The 23061-nt window shown below is 41.7% G+C and overlaps 1 protein-coding gene across 2 annotated transcripts in view; it reads left to right on the plus strand.

The window, feature by feature from the left end:
- PIBF1 (progesterone immunomodulatory binding factor 1) overlaps window positions 1–23061 on the plus strand; it is a 260610-nt gene that overhangs the window by 228295 nt on the left and 9254 nt on the right. The window contains exon 18 of one of the 2 annotated variants that reach the window (XM_032151003.2): window positions 4666–4940. The exons of the other annotated variant lie outside the window; for it this stretch is intronic. Within the exon in view, the coding sequence (XP_032006894.1) occupies window positions 4666–4716 (51 nt within the window). The 3' untranslated portion in view covers window positions 4717–4940. Of the gene's footprint in view, window positions 1–4665; window positions 4941–23061 lie in introns of those variants that run through there. 2 annotated transcript variants of the gene reach the window in all.

The raw sequence follows: 23061 nt of genomic DNA on the forward strand, positions 1-23061 counted from the left end.
GAGTGCAATGGCGTGATCTCAGCTCACTGCAACCTCCACCTCCCAGGTTCAAGTGATTCTCCTGCCTCAGCCTCCCAAGTAGATGGGATTACAGGTGCCTGCCACCACGACCGGCTAATTTTTGTATTTTTAGCAGAGACGGGGTTTCACCATGTTGGCCAGGCTGGTCTGGAACTCCTGACCTCAGGTAATTCGCCTGCCTTGGCCTCCCAAAGTGCTAGGATTACAGGTGTGAGCCACCGCACCCAGCCAACTTTTCTTAAATACATAAGAGAAGTGAGGTCACAAAGCAAACTGCTGCCCCCAAAATTGGACAGATAGGCCAATACAGAGAATGATGATGTATCAGAGCAAAAACTCCCATGGATGGGAACCAGTGCTGGGGTAGGAGAACCTGAATGTAACTGGTAGAAGTTAGGTATGGACAAGTCTGAAAGTTAAAAACTCCAGTCATAGAAGGAACCCCCACACTCTTGTGAATTTTAACTTTAGAAGCTTGACCTAGTTCTTACAGTAAATATTGGGAGGAAATCCCCTTCCGTTTCCAGCAGTGGGAGGGAAAAGAGAACATTTTGAAATATGTTAGAGAACTCAGTTCTCAACAAGGTCTCCCCTCAGGAGAAACTATTTAACTAGAAGCTACCCTGCTGGGGCTTTATCAAAGCCTAACTGACCTGGGAAAAACCCAATACCCAATCCAGCCCACCTAGCCATCATGGCCCACCTAAGAAGGGAAAAAAAACTGAGAAACGTGTGTCAAGTTCATATTCCAGAGGCACACTCTCACTGAAAGACTGAGACCTAATCATAGGACCATAGGATGACTTCCCTACCCCCACAGCTTACCACCACATTACCAAAGGCCCATTTATAGCAGTTTCTTTTCCCCAGTACAGTATGTCCAGTTATCAGGAAAAACTTAACCAGTAGACTAAAAGCCAAAAAACACAGTTTGAAGAGACAGTGCAAGCATCAGAACCAGAGTCAATTGTGCCATAAATGTTGGCATTAAGAGAGAGAGAACCTAAAACAACTATGATTGGGATGCCAAGGGCTGCAATAGATAAAGTAGACAACGTGCAAGAACAGGTGAGCACTGTGAGCAGAAAGATGAAAATCCTAAGAAAGAACCCCCCAAAAAGGAGAAATACTAGAGATCAAAACTGCTGTAATAGAAATAACAAATGCTGGCTGGGTGCGGTGGCTCACACCTGTAATCCCAATACTTTGGGAGGCCGAGGTGGGCAGATCACCTGAGATCAGGAGGTTGAGACCAGCCTGACCAACATGGTGAAACCCCATCTCTACTAAAAATACAAAAATTAGCCAGGTGTGGTGGCAGGCACCTGTAATCCCAGCTACTTGGGAGGCTGAAGCAGGAGAATTGCTTGAACCTGGGAGGCCAAGGTTACAGTGAGCTGAGATCACACCACCGCACTCCAGCCTGGACAACAGAGTGAGACTCTGTCTCAGAAATAAAAAAAAAAATAACAAATGCATGTGATAACCTGATTAGTACAGTGGACGTAGCTGAGGAAAGAATCTCTAACCTTGAGAATATTTCAGGCCAGGCACAGTGGTTCATGCCTGTAATCCCAGCACTTTGGGAGGGTGAGAGGATCACTTGAACCCAGGCGTTCAAGTTCCAGACCAACCTTGGCAACATAAGAGACCCTGTCTACACACACACACACACACACACACACACACACACACACACAAACACTTATCCAGGCACTGTGGTGCACACCTGTGGTCCCAGCAACTCAAAGAGCTGAAGTGGGAGGATGGCTTGAGCCCAGAAGGTCAAGGCTGCAGTGAGCCATGATCATGCCACTGCACTCTAGTCTGGGCAACAGAGCAAGACCCTGTCTCCACCAATAATAATAATAATAATAATAATAATAATAATAATAATGAGTATTGTAACAGAAACGTCTAAAAAAGAGAATATCCAAGGACTAAAGGATGACTACAAAAGCTATAGCATATATTTAATGAGAATATTAGAAGGAGAAGGAAGAAAGGAAGAGGAGAAATATTTGAAACAATAATGACAGAATTTCCCCCAAACTAATGTCAGACACCAAATATCCAAGGACTAAAGAATGACTACAAAAGCTATAGCATGTATTTAATGAGAATATTAGAAGGAAGAAAGAAAGAAAGAGAAGAAATATTTGAAACAATAATGACAGAATTTCCCCCAAACTAATGTCAGACACCAAACCACAGACCCAGAGAAAGATAAATGCAAAAAGAAAAAAACAACAAAAAACTATACTTAGGCATATCATTTGCATATCATTTTCAAACTACAGAAAATTGAGATAAAGATAAAATCCTAGCCTGGGCAAGATGGCGAAACCCCATCTCTATAAAAAATATAAAAATTAGCTGAGAGTGATGGCATGCACCCATATTCCCAGGTACTCGGAGGGCTAAGGTGGGACTATCACTTGAGCCCGGGAGATTGAGGCTACACCTAGCCATGATGATACCACTCCAGCCTGCGTGACAGAGCAAGAGTCTATCTCAAAAAAAAAAAAAAAAAATCCTGAAAGAAGCCCGAGGAAAATAACACCTTACCTATAGAGAAGCAAAGATAAGGATTACATCTGACTTCTCAGAAACAATGCCAGCAAGAAAATAGTGGAGTGAAACATTTAAAGTTATGACAGAACAAAGCCACCAACCTAAAATTCTGTACCCTGCAAAATTACTCTTTTCAGAAGTGAAAAAACAAAAATTGAAGGAATTTATTCTGTAACTTTTCAAAACAGAAAGCACTAGGCCCATATGGGTTCACTGTTGAATCCCTTCCCTTCCCTTCCCTTCCCTTCCCTTCCCTTCCCTTCCCTTCCCTTCCCTCCCCTCCCCTCCCCCTTTTTCCTCCCTAGTAGCTGGGACTACAGGCGTATGGCACCATGCCCAGCTAATTTGTGTATTGTTTGTAGAGATGGAGTTTTGCCATCTTGCACAGACTGGTCTTCAACTCCTGAACTCAAGTGATCTGCCTGCCTTGGCCTCCCAGTGTGAGCCACAGCACCCAGCTAAAATTGTACCTATTCTCTACAGTCTCTTTCGTTAGATAGAAGCAGAGAGAATACTTCCCACTCATTTTGCAAGGCCAGCATTGCCTTAACTCCAAAATCAAAGATATTAGAGGAAAACAAACCTACAGACCAATATCTCTCATGAATGTAGATGCAAAAATCTATGAGGATTTCTAGGGCAGTGAAAATATTATGTGATACTATATATTATTATACTATAATGGTAGATGCCTGTCTATAGACATTTGTCCAAACCCATAAAATGCATAGTACCAAGAGTGAACCCAAATATAAACTATGGACCTTGGGTGATAATATGTCAGTGTAGGTTCATCAGTGGTAACAAATGTACCATTGTGCTAAGGGATATTAATAATGGAGGACTCTGTGCATGTGTGGAGCCGGAGAGTATATGGGATATCTCTGTACCTTCGTCTCAATTGTTTTTTAAGACAGTCTTGCTCTGTTGCCCAGGCTTGAGTGTAGTGGCATGATCACAGCTCACTTCAGCCTTGACCTCCTGGGCCCAAGTGATTTTTTTTACATGATGTTTTGCTCTGTCACCCAGACTGGAGTGCAATAGCACAATCTCAGCTCACTGCAACCTCCACCTCCCAGCTTCAATTCTCCTGTCTCAGCCTCCCAAGTAGCTGGGATTACAGGTGTGCACTACCATGCCTGGCTAATTTTTTGTATTTTTAGTAGAGATAGGGTTTCACCATGTTGGCCAGGCTGGTCTCAAACTCCTGACCTCAAGTGATCCACCGTCCTTGGCCTCCCAAAGTACTGCTATTACAGGCATGAGCCACCGCACCTATCGTCAAGTGATCTTACCTCCACCTCCCATGTTAACTGAGACTACAGGTGCATGCCACCATGCCTGGCTAACTTGTTTTTTCTTTTCGTGGAGATGGGGGGTCTCACTATGTTTCCCAGGCTAGTCTCGAACTCCTGGGCTCAAGCAATCCTTCCACCTCAACCTCCCAAAGTCCTGGGATTACAGGCATGAGCCACCGTACCCAGCCAAAATAGGACACTTTGACTGGAATCAGTGAAGTTCTGAATGTTTTATTCTGTAATTCACCTCCCCTGCCTTTTTCTTTCTATTATTCTGTACAGCCTGTCTCCTTTTAGGCTGAAATGATTGAGTAATAAACCCAAGAAGTACTCTGGTAAATACTTAGAAATTCATAAGATCTAAAACACAATAATTTGGATACAGTAATTATTTAATATCTATTGAGTGAATGAATATCTATTATCTATATAGATGAGACAACTAAAAAGAAGTCATGTGCTTGATTTTTTATAATTCTCTTTGAAAATAAAATCAATTCGTAAAATAATTACATCCCCAGAAAATCTTAAGTATAGGCTTTGAGCAAGAAAACACAGATGTATGTTTTTTCTACCACATACCTACCAGCTGGGAGATTATTTATGGCAAAAGACAAAGTCTTTGCCGTTAAGTATCCTTTCTGAATTAAGAAAAGCAATTTTTTAGTATAGTTTACATTTAAAAAAACCTCAGTGTATATAGTTCCTGAATTGCCTCTCTTGTCCTCCTTGTAAGCATTTTATTGGATTTTCTTTTTCTTTTTTTAAACAGACTAAAAAGGAAGCACCTGAGTGGTCTAAGAAACAAAAGATGAAGACCTAGTGCTTTGGATGGGAAGCACCTGTAGACCATTTTGTACTCCTCAAGTTCTTTTTCTGATGGAAAACAAAATTCATCTTAATCATGTACTCAGCATTTTTTAAATAACAATGTTTATTTGAACTAAAATTAACAAATTTAGTGTAATCAAAATGTATAAAGAACAAACAATATACTTTATTTTTTTTTTCTATTTTATAAAATAAATATATATGCTATGGTTTAAATTTTGGAGCTTCCATAAATGTTCAATGCATTTTAAGTGTGTGGCTTATAAATATTTTGGTGAGTATTTTTCTATACTACATAAATTCTGAGTTTAAATGTCATACACAAATACCAAGACACTTTGCATTTTTAAAAATTAAGAATCATTTGTGAAGTCTACTACAAGGTACTTCAAAAGCCCAGTAATGGTGGTCAGATACCATGTAGATGGATACAGATTGTTTACTCTTTTTTGAAGTTCTGTTTTTTTTCTTATATTTTATATTACCATTAACCAATAAAATCTGGCAGAAAGTCTGCTATTCCACTGGTAAAGTGAAAATTGGGTGGAAAGTCTGTTGCTACATCAGTCATAACATTGTTGGACCAGATGCAATATGGATCAGATTTCTAGTCAGAAAAAAAATCAATAGGATTTTCTTTTGTCATGAAATATGCTCCATTTCTCATTGAAGTTGTATACTTTAAAAGAAAGGAAGGAGGCAAGAGAGAGGAAAAAAGGAAAGAAATATATATATATATATATATATACACACACATATATATGTATGTCCAGGTTTTTCAACCACTATTGACATTTTTTTGTTTGTTTTTTTGAGATGGAGTCTTGCACTGTTGCCCAGGCTGGAGTGCAGTGGTGTAATCTGTGCTCACTGCAACCTCCGCCTTCCAGGTTCAAACAGTTCTCCTGTCTCAGCCTCCCGAGTAGCTGGGATTACAGGCACCGGCCACCACCCCTGGCTGATTTTTGTATTTTTAGTGGAGACAGGGTTTCACCATGTTGGCCAGGCTGGTCTCGAACTCCTGACCTCAGGTGATCCACCTGCCTCAGCCTCCCAAGTGTTGGGATTACAGGCATGAGCCACCACACCCTGCCCACTATTGACATTTTGGGCTGGATAATTCTTTCTTAAGGGTAAGCATGAACCTGGGAGGCGGAGCTTGCAGTGAGCCGAGATTGCGCCATTGCACTCCAGCCTGGGCGACAGAGCGAGACTCTGTCTCAAAAAAAAAAAAAAAAAACTCCTAGGCAAAAGGGATCCTCCCACCTTAGCCTCCCAAATAGCTGGAACTACAAGTGCATACCACTACACCTGGCTAGTTTCTTTTAAACTTTTTTAGAGACAGGGGTCTCAGTATGTTGCTCAGGCTGGGCTCAAGTGATTTTCCCACCTCAGCCTCCCCAGTAGCTGAGATTACAGGTGTGAGTCACCACATCTGGCTCTTAGTTAAAAATAATAAAAACAAAAATTAATCATAACATTCTTATTTTTTCTTGATAAATGTTTTATGAAATGTTGCCCAAATGCAAGTGTAATAGCCACCATTATCAAGCTCATTCTATCAGCCAGTTTCTGTGTTACATGCTTTCTACTCTTTATGTAATCTTCACAGTAACTCTGCCAAGTAAGCATTATCTTCATTTTTAAAATGAAAGAAACCGAGACTCCGTAAGGGTAACTAAATGGCCCAAGATCACACACACAATAAATAGAAGTGGATTTGAACCAAGTTGCTGTGCTCTTTCCAGTACACGATGCTGCTTCTCATGGCTTGCTTCCTATCCCTGGCTCTCAAGCTTACTTCAATAGCAAGAAACACAGGGGAAATTTTTATTTTAATTTTTTTAGATATGGTCTCACTTTGTTGCCCAGTCTAGTATCAAACTACTGGCCTTGAGCAATCCTCCCACTTCAGCCTCCAGAGTGAGTAGCTGGGATTGGAGGCATGAGCCACCCTCCCAGCAAAAATTTTGTTCTGTCACCTTTTCTTTGTGGATAGGGGGGCTATGGGACTTAGCATAGTTAGTTGCATTGTTTTTGCTCAAGACAAGTTCATGGTTCTGAAACTTTGTTATTTATTTTATTATTATTATTATTTTTTGCAGAAGCTTAGCGTTCCCATACTCATAGTTGAACCCAGGCCACCTGGGTGAAAAACCAGGAATCCTAAGACCATGTGGGAGATGACGCTACTCCTAAAGAATTCCATGACTCTTAAAATAGTTCTTACCAGGTTAACAGGATATACTCAGCTTTTCAGAACCAACTAAATGGCTTTTATTCACTTTATTGATTCATACATTCTTTCATTGAACAAACAAGAAAAATCTAAAATGTGTAAGGCATTCAAACTGAATTTTCTTCTCAAAGGGCCCTGAGAATTCTGTGATACCTCAAACACCAAAGGAAGGAGTTTACTTTCATCATCCTCAGTATAGAAATTTCTAAAAAGTATCAGCTAGTGACCCAAGTACTCCAAATGCACTATATATATAAAGAAGATGCCACTTGTGCTGATTTCAATAAGTCATACTTGGATAATCATCCATCAGGAATGTTAAGGAAGATTCCCACACTTTAGGGAGGTTGAAGTTGTTAATGAGCCAGATTCGCTTTTATGCTAAGATCCTGAGACAGGCTACTCTCTCTCAATTTCTTTCTCTCTCTCTCTCTCTCTCTCTCTATATATATATATATATATATTTTTGTTTGTTTGTTTGTTTGTTTGTTTTGAGTTGGAGTCACTCTGTCACCCAGGCTGGAGTGCAGTGGCACGATCTCGGCTCACTGCAACCTCTGCCTCCTGGGTTCAAGCGATTCTCCTGCCTCAGCCTCCTGAGTTGCTGGGACTACAGGCATGCGCCACCATGCCTCACTAATTTTTTTGTATTTTTAGTAGAGATGGAGTTTCACATTGGCCAGGCCGGTCTCGAACTCCTGACCTCAAGTGATGCACCCGCGTCGGCCTCCCAAAGTGCTTGGATTACAGACGTGAGCCACCGTGCCCAGCCAGAAAGGCTACTATATTATATAGCTTTATGGTAGACTTCTGTGGGCCTCTTAGATTTAACAAAGGTAAGAATTCCCACTTAATTATTTGAAAAAACATTTCACTTTTATTAAAAATACTGCTGTTTGAAAAAGGTGCTTCTCCAGTGGCGTTCAGTATTGGTGGCCTGACATGGTAGGTACTACCCAATGAAGAATGTACTATATATTTATAGGCCATACTTATGAAGACGTGTATATATATTTATATAAGATCTACCTATCTAGGATGGAAACCTGGGTGAAAATAAAATATGGGGAAAGTAAAAAGTACGTAGCACTTCCAGCTGTGAGCCAAGATTGTAACTAGAGAGCAGCCAGAAGCTTCCTGTCAGTAACCATGTTTTCAATAAATACTCTTTCATGTACAATAAATAAATAAAAAGCTGCTGCTCATATCTGAAATGTCCTCAAGTGAAACTGATGTCAGGAATTTATTTTCCCTTGCCTAATCTTACAGGATAAAAATTTGGGTTATTGGCCGGGCACGGTGGCTCACTCCTGTAATCCCAGCACTTTGGGAGGCTGAGGCGAGCGGATCACGAGGTCAGGAGACTGAGACCATTCTGGCTAACACAGTGAAACCCCGTCTCTACTAAAAATACAAAAAATTAGCCAGGCATGGTGGCGGGTGCCTGAAGTCCCAGCTACTTGGGAGGCTGAGGCAGGAGAATGGCGTGAACCCGGGAGGCGGAGCTTGCAGTGAACCGAGATCATGCCACTGCACTCCAGCCTGGGCGACAGAGCGAGACTCTGTCTCAAAAAAAAAAAAATTGGGGTTATTGCAACTTTCCCACTGATACTGGATAGGCTAGCAGTGGATATTAGCCTATCCAATATCAGTGAGAAATATATTTTATTTTCATATAACTCATTTTAAAAATTAATAAATACCATAAATGCTCTAAAGAAAGACTTCCTAAGGCTTAGAGGTCACCAACAAAGCTAGCCAACTAGTACCAAGAGTATCCCATGATATCATTTACTTTGGTTGATTTACAGAGCTCACAGTCCAGTCCTCAGCTTTACAGACTCAGAAATGTATTAGTGCACTAAAGATGACACATCTTTCAGGAGTGTGCCCATATTTACTGATGCATAGATCATAATGTTTATGTATTACTTCTGAGAGAAAAGTAAAACTGATATACAGAATATGACTTACTGGAATCAGCATACCTGGCATCTTCTCTCCCTATTTCCTCCTAGCTTTTGCCATACTATACACTCATATTTTTCTCCTTCATCCTCTTCTACCTGATCATAAAACACTGAATTTTTCAGAGCTTTTTTCCCCCTAAGCCTATTCATTCCATTCTGTACTTATTCTCAGATAATTTCTACACCCTGGCTTCAGCTACTAAATGCCAATATTTGCAAATGTACGTCTCCAGTTCAGACAGTTCCTTTTAACCACCTGCCTACTTGACATTTATACTTAGATGTCCCATTGTGACCTCAAACGTAACGTGTAAAACTGAACTCACCAACTTTCTCCTCCAGTGTTTTCAATTTCAATAAATGGTACTACCATTTATTTACTCAGTGACTTATACCACAAAACCAGGAGTCATCCAAGACCCTTCTCTTGTTAACTACCAGCATTCAATTACCAAGCCCTGTTGATCTGCCTCATATTTTTTTTTTACTTTTGATTGTGAAAATTTCCAGCCAGGCATGGCGGCTCATGCTTGTAATCCCAGCACTTTGGGAGGCCTAGGCGAGAGGATTACCTGAGGTCAGGAGTTTGAGACCAGCCTAGCCAACATGGCAAAACCCTGTCTCTACTGAAAATACAAAAATTAGCCAGGTATGGTGGCGCATGCCTGTAATCCCAGCTACTCGGGAGGCTGAGGCAGGAGAATCACTTGAAACCAGGAGGCAGAGGCTGCTGTAAGCCCAGATTGTGCCACTGCACTCCAGCCTGGGCGACAGAGTGAGACTCTGTCTCAAAAAAAAAAAGAAAATTTTCAAATACACAAAACGGCAAAGGAAACGTCAAGACAGGATATATTCATTGTCTTGATTGTGATAATGGTTTAATGGATGTACACCTATGTCAGTATTTATCAAATTGTACATTTTAAAGTGTACATTTTGTTTTGTTTTGTTTTTTTGAGGTGGAGTCTCACTCTGTCACCCAGGCTGGAGTGCAATGGCGCGATCTTGGCTCACTGCAAGCTCTGCCTCCTGGGTTCAAGCAATTCTCCTGCCTCAGCCTCCTGAGTAGCTGGGATTACAGGCACCCGCCACCACACCTGGCTAATTTTTGTATTTTGGTAGAGATGGGGTTTCACCATGTTGGCCAGGCTGGTCTCGAACTCATGGCCTTAAGTGATCTATCCACTTCAGCCTCCCAAAGTGCTAGGATTACAGGTGTGAGCCACCGCACCCGGCCAAAATGTGCAGTTTATTCTATGTCAGTTGCACCTCAGTAAAGATGTTTTCTGAAAGAAGGAAAGAGGGAGAGAAGAAGGAAGGCGGGCGGGCGGGCGGGCAGGCAGTCAGGCAGGCACCATCTAGAAAGCCCTGATGAAGCAAATGACTTAACAAACATCAATGAATGCTAAAACAATTAGATAAAAGGATAATAGGGAATATTATATCAGGCCATAACCACCTATAATCACTAGTCAACCTTAGTATCACTAAAATGAGACAACCAGACATTATATGCTTCCTGATGTGATGTTATGTGATGTGAAGTATAAAGCAATACCTGTGTAGTATTTTTGTCAAAAATTTTTTAAAGATTTTAGCTGAATGGCCAGGCACGGTGGCTCACGCCTGTAATCCCAGCACTTTGGGAGGCTGAGGCAGGCGGATCACGATGTCAGGAGATAGAGACCATCCTGGCTAAAACGGTGAAACCCCGACTCTATTAAAAATAGTAAAAAATTATCCGGCCGGGCGCGGTGGCTCACGCTTGTAATCCCAGCACTTTGGGAGGCCGAGTCGGGCGGATCACAAGGTCAGGAGATCGAGACCACGGTGAAACCCCGTCTCTACTAAAAATACAAAAAATTAGCCGGGCGTGGTGGCGGGCGCCTGTAGTCCCAGCTACTCGGGAGGCTGAGGCAGGAGAATGGCGTGAACCCGGGAGGCGGAGCTTGCAGTGAGCTGAGATCATGCCACTGCACTCCAGCCTGGGCGATGGAGCGAGACTCTGTCTCAAAAAAAAAAAAAAAAAAGATTTTAGCTGAATCAAATTGAGTCTTTGGATCCAACTTCCAATCTACAGGCAAAACAAGAAAGAGAAAATCAAGCTAAAGGACGCCAGGAGGAAGCAATTGACTAAATCTAGAACACGGAGCATTGTGGGAACTGGGAAGGACAATTGCTTTTAGGCCTTCCTTATTTTGAGGCATTTTTAATAAAGCTGTAAAATAATACGTTTTTAAAGAGAGGGAAAAACTCATGAGTTCCTACTGATATATCCAATTCTAATTTAAAATGTAAAGATTTCAATTCTCTGATTTTACATGTGTGTTTCATCTCCTGTGTGTGACTTGTTAACACCACCTTAGCTCAAGCCATCATGTCCTCCTCCCTAGGATTCTTCCGTAGTCTCCTAACTGGTCTTCCTAAATTTACTCATGCCTTTCTCCACAGCAAAGAATGGATTTTTTTTACACTGTGATTTTTTATTTAGAATTTAACCTACAGTTTATATAAGAGATTTATAAGACATGAACTTGGAAAACAGAACAAAATGCAGTTGAGGTGTAAGAGCACAGTATGTCATGTTTCAATAAATATAATTCAAAATTTTTAAATGGTCAAATAGATGAGCCTTGCTTTTTACTAAACTCATGTAAAATATTTGTTTCTTACATGGGAGGTAGAGAAAAACTGTATTCCTTAATGCAATCACCACAATTTTTATCATAACATTGTACGTCACCAACAAATTTTTAAAGTATTAACTATTTGATCATAATGAGTGTTTGCAATAGTTGCAGAAAGATATTTCACTTACTGCCTTCACAGACTATCAAATTCAGAAATAATTTAAAAGCTACTAGGCCAGGCGCGGTGGCTCACGCCTGTAATCCCAGCACTATGGGAGGCTGAGGCGGGTGGATCACGAGGTCAGGAGATCGAGACCACGGTGAAACCCCGTCTCTACTAAAAATACAAAAAAAAAAATTAGCCGGGCGCAGTGGTGGACGCCTGTAGTCCCAGCTACTCGGGAGGCTGAGGCAGGAGAATGGCATGAACCCAGGAGGCGAAGCTTGCAGTGAGCCGAGATCGCGCCACTGCACTCCAGCCTGGGCAACAGAGCAAGACTCCGTCTTAAAAAAAAAAAAGCTACTGTATTGGCATAACATCATCAAGATAAACAAATATTTCTAAATAGATGGATAAAAACATATATTTTATTGTCCTCAGCCCGTAGCTCCTAAAGGTATCTTAAATTTAGCCAATCCTTTTAGCTCTTGCATTTTAAATATGCTATGCTTCCTTTGTTTTTATTTATTTATTTATTTATTTATTTATTTATTTATTTATTTATTTTTTGAGACAGAGTCTCACTCTGTCACCCAGGCAGGAGTTCAGTGGCACAATCTCCACTCACTGCAACCTCTGCCTCCCAGGTTCAAGTGATTCTCCTGCCTCAGCCTCCCAAGTAGCTAGGATTACAGGCGCCCGCCACCATGCCCAGCTAATTTTTAGTAGAAACAGGGTTTCACCATGTTGGCCAGGCTGGTCTTGAACTCCTGACCTCAGGTGATCCACCCCACCCGCCTCAGCCTCCCAAAGTGCTGGGATTACAGGCGTGAGTCACCATGTCCGGCACTTCCTTTATATTTAAGGAGGGCATCTATAGTTGAGAAAAGGTTTCCCAGATTTTTTTATTGTCACAAATAGAATGAAATGCAATGAATAGAACAGAATAAAAATGACTGTCTTCTTAACCCAGAAGCAATACAAAATATCCATGCACTTTTCTTCTAATAATGGAAATGCATACGTATCCCTTGATAAGAAAACAAAAAAAGTCTTAAGCTCTAAACATTTAAATTATTCAGTTCCACAGCTTATAATACAGCAGTTATGTCCTTGTTGATAGCTTCATAAAAACTACGAAGTAGTTTCAAGCACAAATGTATAGTAAAAGCACAATTTTATCTTAATTTTCTAAAATGCCCAGTCATGTAAAATAAAGAGATCAAAAACAGAGAAAAAAATTTAATTACAATTTTTTCCTTCAAAAAAATCAAAACTTGGCCAGGCGCGGTGGCTCACGCTTGTAATCCCAGCACTTTGGGAGGCCGAGGCGGGCGGATCACGAGGTCAGGAGATCGAGACCACGGTGAAACCCCGTCTCTATTAAAAATACAAAAAATTAGCCGGGCGTGGTGGCGGGCGCCTGTAGTCCCAGCTACTCGGAGAGGCTGAGGCAGGAGAATGGCGTGAACCCGGGAGGCGGAGCTTGCAGTGAGCCGAGATTGTGCCACTGCACTCCAGCCTGGGCGACAGAGCAAGACTCCGTCTCAAAAAAAAAAAAAAAAAAAATCAAAACTTAATTCCAATAAATGAGAAGGAATGTTAGCTGACAAAAACAAAAACAAAACAACAACAACAACAACAAAAAACCCTGGCTGGGAGCAGTGGCTCATACCTGTAATCCCAGCACTTTGGGAGTCCGAGTGGGAAGATTGCTTGAGATCAGGAGTTTGAGACCAGCCTGGCCAACATGGCAAAACCCCATCTCTACTAAAAATATAAATAGTTCCAGCTACTCGGGAGGCTGAGGCAGGAGAATCACTTGAATCCAGAAAGCGGAGGCTGCAGTAAGCCAAGATGGTGCCACTGCACTCTAGCCTAGGTGAGATAGCGAGAAAAAAAAGAAAAGACAAAGGGACATAATATTAACTTTGGGGCTGATGTTTAGTTTGTGGGGATAGTTTCTGTCTCCTGAACCCTGGAGAAAAATGCAACAAATCTAAAAAGCAGTAGAATAACCCAAAGGTGTGTTCATGAGTGTTTAACCATCGGCTCCCAGGAAAAAAGACCCTGATTTTCAGAGTGGGGCCTATATTTTCATGGCAGGATGGAATGAATGAATACTCCCACTATGGCCAGCGTAGAGCTACCAAAATGGGGCTTGGAAGAGGTGCTCACACTCAGCTCACTGGGCTACACCATTCCAGCAAACAGGCCACAGGGTACAGCCCCTGCCTGATCCAAACCCAAACTTCTTTTGAGCTCCTCCATGGTATTCAGTGGCCTTTTTTGAATTCCTTAAACTCTTCCAGCTGTTTCTTTTCTCAGGCTCTTCACCATATTCTGCCTTCTCTACTTAGAATACTGCCTACCTAGAATACTAACCTCCCCTAAGTCCTCCTCACCCTCTAGATCTCAGGTTTCTGATACACACACACACAAAGCGAGAAAGCAGATAGTGATATAAGATGTTGGGGGGTTTGGGGGGTGTTTTGTTTTGTTTTGTTTTTGAGACAGGGTATCACTCTGTTGCCCAGGCTGGAGTGCAGTGGTACAATTATGGCGCACTGCAACCTTAACCTCTGGGTCTCAAGCGATCCTCCCACTTCAGCCTCTCAAGTAGCTGGGATCACAGGTGCATGCCACCATGCCCAGCTAAGTTTTTGTTTGTTTGTTTTTATAGAAACACGGCCTCATTATGATACCCAAGCTGGACTTGAATTCTTAGACTCAAGTGATCCTCCCACCTCAGCCTCCCAAGGTGTTGGGCTAACAGGTGTGAGCCACCAAGCCCCATCTAAAATGTATTTCTTAACCAGGTGCAGTGGCACACTTGTAGTCCCAGCTACTTGGGAGGCTGAGGCAGGAGAATTCCTTGAGCCCAGGAGTTCCAGCCTGCACAACATAAGCAAGACCTCGTCTCTATAAAAATAATTAAATAAAATAAAAGCATCTATTGTAGTTCATGGCCAAAAACAAGCTTTTAAAGACCACTGCCCTAGACACTGCCAAGATATGCATTCTCCTCCAGACTTTGATTTTATAGATTTCAGATTGGCAATCCCCATCCACCTCTGTCATTACCACATTGTCTCACGTGTGCTAATTTCTTCTAGACCTGGAAGCCAGTGAACCTGCTTTCCAGATGACTGCATACCTCTGCTCTAAACCAGGAAATGATGACTTCATAGTTTCACTCACAGAGGATTGTTTTTCCCCAGTTCTTACATGTTACATGCAATACCTTCAAGCCTCATACCAGCAACACAAATTATATTTCATTTATTTCCAGTGTTGCTATTGTAATGTGATCTGGAGTAATCATTCAGACTTCGAATACTTTAACATCCCTCTGAAAAAAGAATGTACTTAGGACATGAATCCATCAGTCAGAAAAAAAAAAAAAGAAAGAAAAAGAAAAGAAAAATGAAAGGAATTTTTAAAAAGACTGTACCTCATATCTCAACCAAGTCATTGAAATACAATTGAAATTGCATTTTAAAGCGTCATTAAAGTCATTCTAATCACCTTACAAACATTGTCTTTAAATAACAGGGTTTATTTATATCGTTGGTATTTATTTCCATTGACATCATTTTCAAGAAAGCACTATGAAATTCTCCAAGGCCATGTACTTTTCAGATACCTATTTCTCTCCCTCTCTTATCTCTCCTTCTCTCTCCCTCTCTCTTTCTATTTTTGAAAAAGCTTTTTAAAATTTCTTTAATTAACAAATTGGTACCTGAATCAGAATAATGGATCTGTTTTTGTTTCCTCTTTAACTTTGTTACTTTATGCCCTGTAATTATTGAATACTGAATATTTTTTCTATATCTAATCATGCTTTATCTTCTCTTTAACAACTATAGAACAATTAGAGGATCTAAAATTAAATTTTTATCCCCCAAACTTTCAAATTTCACAGCATATGTAATTTTCCGAATGCCATCTGTTAGGGCTTTATTAAGCAAGTTGTTAATGTTATGTAGCAAACATTTAGCAGAAATGTCACTAACATTTTAAATTGTGCTCTAAAATATGTGTAGGCATTATAAACTAGTGATGACTTCTCTCTCATTATTGTCCTCACTTATTTGTAATACTGCAATCAGAGTCATAATGTGTCTCTTTTACTTTCAGTTCCTGCCATTTATTTCTGGTATGATCATCTTGATTTACTATTATTAGTATGATTGGGTCATTTTCATTACCTGTTACTACCACAGTTCCAGGAATCTACTATCCACTCTATAAAATTTTAATTTCTTTCTTTTGGCATTTTCTAAAAATATATATAGTATATTTACATATATATTCAGATGCTTATACATAAAGATATATTCAAAAGGCTCAGCCGGGTGCAGTGGCTCACACCTGTAATCCCAGCACTTTGGGAAACCAAGGCAGGTGGATCACCTGAGGTCAGGAGTTCAAGACCAACCTGGCCAACACAGTGAAACCTCATCTCTACTAAAAATACAAAAATTAGTTGAGCATGAGGGCATGCGCCTATGGTCCCAGCTACTCGGAAGGCTGAGGCAGGAGAATTGCTTGAACCCGGGATGCAGAGGTTGTAGTGAGCCAAAATCACACCACTGCACTCCAGCCTGCGAGACAAAGCGAGACTCCATCACAAAAAAAAAGGGGGGGAGGGGGAAGGATTGGCGCTTTCATTAATACCAGGAGTTAGAGCAAAGAACAAATCTATGATGCTAAGGACCTCGAACAAATAATGAAAACATTTATCTAATTTCTATTACCTTGGTGACTAAAAGAAAGATAAAATGCTGTGTCCATTAAATCAAACTCTAGGAGAGCAAATAACATGTCTGTAATATTGACTGCTGGTATCCTCAGAGCTTAGAACAACAAACACACACTACAAGACAGCTGAATCAATGAATCAGTGGGCAAGCAGGAACTGCAGCCAGGTCTTTACTTGTGTGGCACTGATGTCCACAGCTTTGAATTTGTGTTAATCATAGAATTAATTGGTGTGTCCATCCAGTTAGCCAAAATTAATTATATGGCCAAATACACCAGAAAATGTTTGTCCATGTAGGATCTTTTCTTTATTTTTATGTTTTTAAATAGAGACAGGGTCTCACTCTGTCACCCAGGCTGGAGTGCGGTAGTGCAGTCATGGCTCACTGCAGCCTTGAACTCCTGGGTTCAAGCAACCCTCCTGCCGTAGCCTCCCAAGTAGCTAGGACTACAGGCCTATGCCACCACTCCCAGCTGATTTTTTTATTTTTTGTAGAGACAGGTCTCACTATTTGCCCAGGCTGGTCTCAAATTCCTGCCTTCATGGGATCCTCCTGCCTCGGCCTCCCAAAGGGCTAGGATTACAGGCATGAGCCACTCCACCCAGTCCATGTGGAACCTTTTATCTTTTTTACTTTTTTCTTTTTTTTTTTTTTTTTTTTTTTTTTTTTGAGACGGAGTCTTTCTCTGTCCCCCAGGCTGGAGTGCAGTGGCGCAATCTCGGCTCACTGCAAGCTCCGCCTCCCGGGTTCACGCCATTCTCCTGCCTCAGCCTCTCCGAGTAGCTGGGACTACAGGCGCCCGCCACCGCGCCCGGCTAATTTTTTTTTGTATTTTTAGTAGAGACGGAGTTTCACCGTGGTCTCGATCTCCTGACCTCGTGATCCACCCGCCTCGGCCTCCCAAAGTGCTGGGATTACAAGCGTGAGCCACCGCGCCCGGCCTGTTGGGGTTTTTTGTTGTTGTTGTTGTTGTTGTTGTTGTTGTTGTTGGTTGTTTGTTTTTTGAGATGGAGTCTCGCTCTGTCACCCAGGCTGGAGTGCAGTGGCGTGATCTTGGCTCACTGCAACCTCTGCCTCCCGGGTTCAAGAGATTCTCCTGCCTCAGCCTCCCGAGTAGCTGGGATTACAGGCTCATGCCACCAGGCCTGACCAATTTTTGTATTTTTAGTAGAGATGGGGTTTCACCATGTTGGCCAGGCTCATCTCTAGCTCCTGACCTCAAGTGATCTGCCCGCCTCGGCCTCCCAAAGTGCTGAGATTACAGGCATCAGCCATCATGCCCAGCCCTAGATTTGTTTTTTAAATACCTCGATTGTATAATGTATTCAATATGTAGATATATAATTTCTTAAATTAATATTCTGAGGCTTAGTGTTCAGCCTCTCCCCCTATACCTCCACATCACTCTATAGTCCATTTCTCTCTTTATTTTCTTTAGAGCAGTATCTGTAATTATCTTCTTTCTTTTTTATTTGCTTATTGCCTATCCTATCTAAATAGAATATAATACATTCCATGAAAGCCAACAGTCTTATCTCTGTTGCTGCTGTATCCCCAGCACACAGAACAATTGACTCCCCTGTCAAATTTTGTTCAATGGTAGGAAGAAAGAAAGAAAAGAAGGGAAGTGACATTTACTTTTGATTTTTTTGTATTGAGTTTTTGTTGGAACCAAATTTTAAAAACTAATTAGATAATCCTTTGTCTTCCCACATTACCCAGAGAAGCAAGGAAGGTCATTTTCTATCTCCTTATTGCTAGACACTGAAACAGCTCAGTATCTTAACATATTTTTTCTCTGATCTCAGAAAACGACAAGTTTCTTCCTTCCAAGTTTAGCCCCTTTGTGCTTGTTGTACTCTTTATACTGAGATGCATGGGAAGCAATGAGATGATCCCTGAAGAGTGTGGATTGAGAAATGCAGGAGGCCCAAGACAAAATCCCAACAGATACCAACAGCTGAAGAAAGGACAAAAGAGAAAACACAGAAAGGAGACCCTCCTTCACTCTCATTTCCCCATTACAACCTGGTTCCTTCCTCAACTACTGAAGTAAAACTATTCTCCCAAAGCGCGCTGGCTCCACCCACTACTACTGAGTTCCTAAGCCTTTGTCTCTCTCTTCTTCCAGTGTAAATGCTCTTTTCCCTCAGCCCTTCCCACAAAGTCATTCTTCAGTGTTCAGCTGAGTCCTATGTTTTGTCTTGTTTTTCTCTACTCTTCTTTGAGATAGAAAGTATTAGAGGGAAAGCCAGGCACAGTGGCTCATGCCTGTAATCCCATTGCTTTGGGAGGCCTAGGTCGGAGGATCTCTTGAGGCCAGGAGTTTGAGGCCAGCCTGGGCAATGTAGCAAGACTCCATCTCTACAAAAAATTTTAAAGATTAGCCAAATATGGTGGTGTGTGCATGTAGTCTCAGACACTTGGGAGGCTGAGGGGAGAGGATTGCTTGAGCTGGGTGGTAGAGGATGCAGTGAGCTATGATCCTGTGACTACACTCCAGCCTGGGCAACAGAGGGAAACCTTGTCTCTAAAAAGGAAAAGAAAAGAGAAAAGAAGAGGAGAAGGGAAGGGAAGGGGAAAGGGAAGGAGAAGGGGGAAAGAGAAAAGAAAGAAAGGAAAAGGTGCAGCAAGCCAGTGTGTCACATGTATACGTATGAAACGAACCTGCACGTTCTGCACATGGATCCCAGAACTTAAGTAAAGTTTTTATTTTACTTAAAGTAAAATTTAAAAAAAAATAGAAAGAAAGGAAAAAAATATTACAGGGAAATAAATGTGTCCTCTCTCCCCTGCCCCCAAACTCTACCTGTTTTCCATAAGGGTGGATTTTTCCACATATTCCTGCCTCTTTCTGTCTCCTGACTGTCTGATTGCTGCATTTCCTTTGAGGGACTGACTTGTGTAGTTCTTCTTTTTCCTGTCTGTTTTTTCTCTACAAAAGAACCAGCCACCAGCCTAGTCTATTCCTGGGACAGGTCTTTGCTCCCCGTGTTGCAGGTCTTCATCGTCCCATGTGACTGGTGGGTAAGTCGAAGACACGGTGGGGGTGGGAATGGGGATGCTTCAAGCCCATTTGGCCTTCACAATAAATTATGACTTCCAACATTTTAAATTTAAAAGTAATATTTTAAATCTCTCTTTTGTCCTCCACTGCCTGAAAAGAGAGGTGCTATTTATTGAACTCTTGACATCTCTACAACAGTAAACATAATTTGAAAAAAATGAAATCTGTATACGGGGTTGCTGTCCCCCAGGCTGGAGTACAGTGGTGTGATCACAGCTCACTGTGGCCTCCAGCTCCTCAGCTCAAGCCATTCTCCTGCTTCAGCCTCCCAAGTAGCTGGGACTACAGGCATGAGCCACCATGCCTGGCTAATTTTTTTTTTTTTTTTTTGCAGGGCTGGGGTCTCACTGTGTTGCCTAGGCTGGTCTTGAATTCCTAGGCTTAAGCAATCTTCCTGCCTCAGCCTCCCAAAGTGCTGGGATTATAAACATGAGCCCCCTCGCCTGTCCTCATATCTTGATTTCTTGTAATATGTTCTTTTCACCCTTCCTCTTCTCAAGATACCTGTCTAGTCTCTGTTCAAACATACTGTTCCTCCCAAGAGTCAGTAAAGACTAATTTATTTAACCAAAAAGTCTCCGTCAGTTTGGAAAAACAGATATCAATAAATTCTAATTGTTGTACAACTGTATTTTTTAATTTTCTTTTTTCTTTTCTTTTCTTTCTTTCTTTTTTTTTTTTTTTTTTGAGACAGAGTCTCACTCTGTTGCCCAGGCTGGAGTGCACTGGCATGATCTCGGCTCACTGCAGCCTCGACCTCCTGAGTTCAAGTGATACTCCTGCCTCAGCCTCCCAAGGAGCTGAGACCACAAGCATGAACCACCACACCCAGCTAATTTTTTTGGTATCTTTTTTAGTAGAGACAGCATCTCGCCATGTTGCCCAAGCTTAACTGTACTTTTTTTTTTAAGATTTAAGTGATGAAAGTATTTTTCTGAATGGATGAGAGATTAATCCATCAATTACTGTCATGCATTTTCTTTCTTTTTTCTTTTGAGACGCAGTTTTGCTCTTGTTGCCCAGGCTGGAGTGCAATGGTGCAATCTTGGCTCTCCACAACCTTTGCCTCCCGGGTTCAAGTGATTCTCCTGCCTCAGCTTCCCAAGTAGCTGGGATTACAGGCGTCTGCCACCACACCCAGCTAATTTTTTGTATTTTTAGTAGAGATGGGGTTTCACCATATTGGCCAGGCTGGTCTTGAACTCCTGACCTCAGGTGATTCACCCACCTCGGCCTCCCAAAGTGCTGGGATTACAGGCGTGACCCACCGTGCGCGCGGCTGTCATGCATTTTCATGAATGATTTGCAAATCTTCCTCTGTAGCCTTTACAATCCCTGAAGCCTCTTCTACCTCAGTTCCTGTGTTACGCATTGTTTACAGAATATTTCCTCTTAACTTTTTTTCATTGCTCTACTGCCCTACATATTTTTTAAATGTTTTTTTTAACATTTTTATTTTTATTTTTATTTTTTTGAGACGGAGTCTCACTCTGTCACCCAGGCTGGAGTGCAGTGGCACGATGTTGGCTCACTGCAACCTCCGCCTCCCGGCTTGAAGCTATTCTCCTGCCTTAACCTCCCGAGTAGCTGGGATTACAGGCACCCACCACCACACCCAGATGATTTTTGTATTTTCAATAGAAACAGGGTTTCACCATGTTAGCCAGGCTAGTCTTGAACTCCCGACCTCAGGTGATCTGCCCACTTCTGCCTTCCAAAGTGCTGAGATTACAGGTGTGAGCCACCGTGCCCAGCCAACTTTTTTTTTTTTAATACTGATGGGAGTCACTATTCTTCCCAGGGTGGACTTGAACTCCTGGGATCAAGAGATCCTCCTGCATCAGCCTCCAAGTATCTGGGACTGTAGGTGGGGCCCCCTAAAAACTTTTTTTTATTTTTGAGACAGGGAATTACTCTGTTGCCGAGGCTGGAGTACAGTGGCGTGATCATGGCTCACTGCAGCCTCAACTTCCTGGGCTCAAGTGATCCTCTCACCTCAGACTCCCAACAAGCTGGGACCACAGGCATGTGCCACCACATCTGGCTAATTTTTTTTCTTCTTTTTTTTTTTTTTTTTTTTTATTAAAAACAAGGTCTCACCATGTTGCCCAGCCTGGTCTAAGTCCTGGGCTCAAACAGTCCTCCCACCTCAGTCTCCTGAGTAGCTGGAACCACAAGTACATGCCACCATGCCAGCTAATTTTTTAAGTTTTTTGTAGAGACGAGGTCTTACTACGTTGCCCAGGCTGATAAACTCCTCGGCTCAAGCGATCCTCCCACCTTGGCCTCCCAAGAGCCACCGAGCCCAGCCTAGAAACTTCTAATTTTAACTTAATATCAGAGTTACAAAAAAGTTAAAAGAATCATACAAATAATTACCATTTGCTCTTTACTGAGATTCTCCAAATGTTTGCATTTTATCACTTTATCCTTTTCCTTGTCTCTTTTGTTTATTCCCCTGAGCCTTTTAAGAGTACTTTGCAGATACGATTTTGCTTTACTGATAATGTTTCATGAACATTTCCTAAGAATAAGAACAATTCTTTTACATAAGCATAGTACAATGATCTAAATCAGGAAATTAACATTGATACAATACTATTATCTAATCTAAAGATGTTATTGAGATTTCCCCAGTTGCCCTAATAATGCCCTCTGTTGAGAAGTCAATCTCAGATTACTCATTGCATTCAGCGGTCATATCTCTTACACCTTCTTTAATCTAGAATAGTCCTTCAATCTGTCTTTTATAACACTGATATTTTTGGAGTACATGTCAGTTATTTTGTGGACTATCCATCAGCTAAGTACTTCTTTGATCCTATATCCATTGGCATTAATGTGTCTCTGGAAGCTATGGTGATTAAAAGTAATCCCTTTTCTGTGTCTTCATATTTCCAGTTTTATATTCCAGCACCACCTCTTACTACATGTGTGACCACTTAACCTCTCTAAGCCATAGTTACTCATCTTTAAAATTCAAAGAATTAGGCTGGACTTTGCGGGTCATGCCTGTAATTCTAACACCTTGCAGAGCTGAGACAGGAGGATCCCTTGAACCCAGGATTTGAAGACCAGCCTGAGCAACATAGTAAGACCCCGTCTCTATTAAAAAATTAAAATTAGCCAGGTGTGGTGGCGTACTCCTATAGTCCCAGCTACACGGAAGGCTGAGGTCAGAGGATGGCTTGAGCCTAGGAGTTGGAGGCTGTAGTGAGCTGTGATCAGGTCACTGCACTCCAGGCAGGGTGCCAGAACCCATTCTGTCTTGGGGGGGAGGGGAGGAAAATTGTAATAATTGTACCTGCCTAATAGGTTATAGAGAGCATTAAAGGCAGTGACATGTGAAAGAAGTTATCCAGCCGGGCTTGGTGGCTCACATCTGTAATCCCAGTACTTTGGGAGGCCGAGCCGGGTGGATCACGAGATCAGGAGATCAAGACCATCCTGGCTAAACCTGTCTCTACTAAAAAATACAAAAAATTAGCCGGGCTTGGTGGCACAC

Source organism: Hylobates moloch, unplaced genomic scaffold (assembly GCF_009828535.3).
Source record: "Hylobates moloch isolate HMO894 unplaced genomic scaffold, HMol_V3 SCAFFOLD_4, whole genome shotgun sequence".
Taxonomy (NCBI): Eukaryota; Metazoa; Chordata; class Mammalia; order Primates; family Hylobatidae; genus Hylobates; species Hylobates moloch.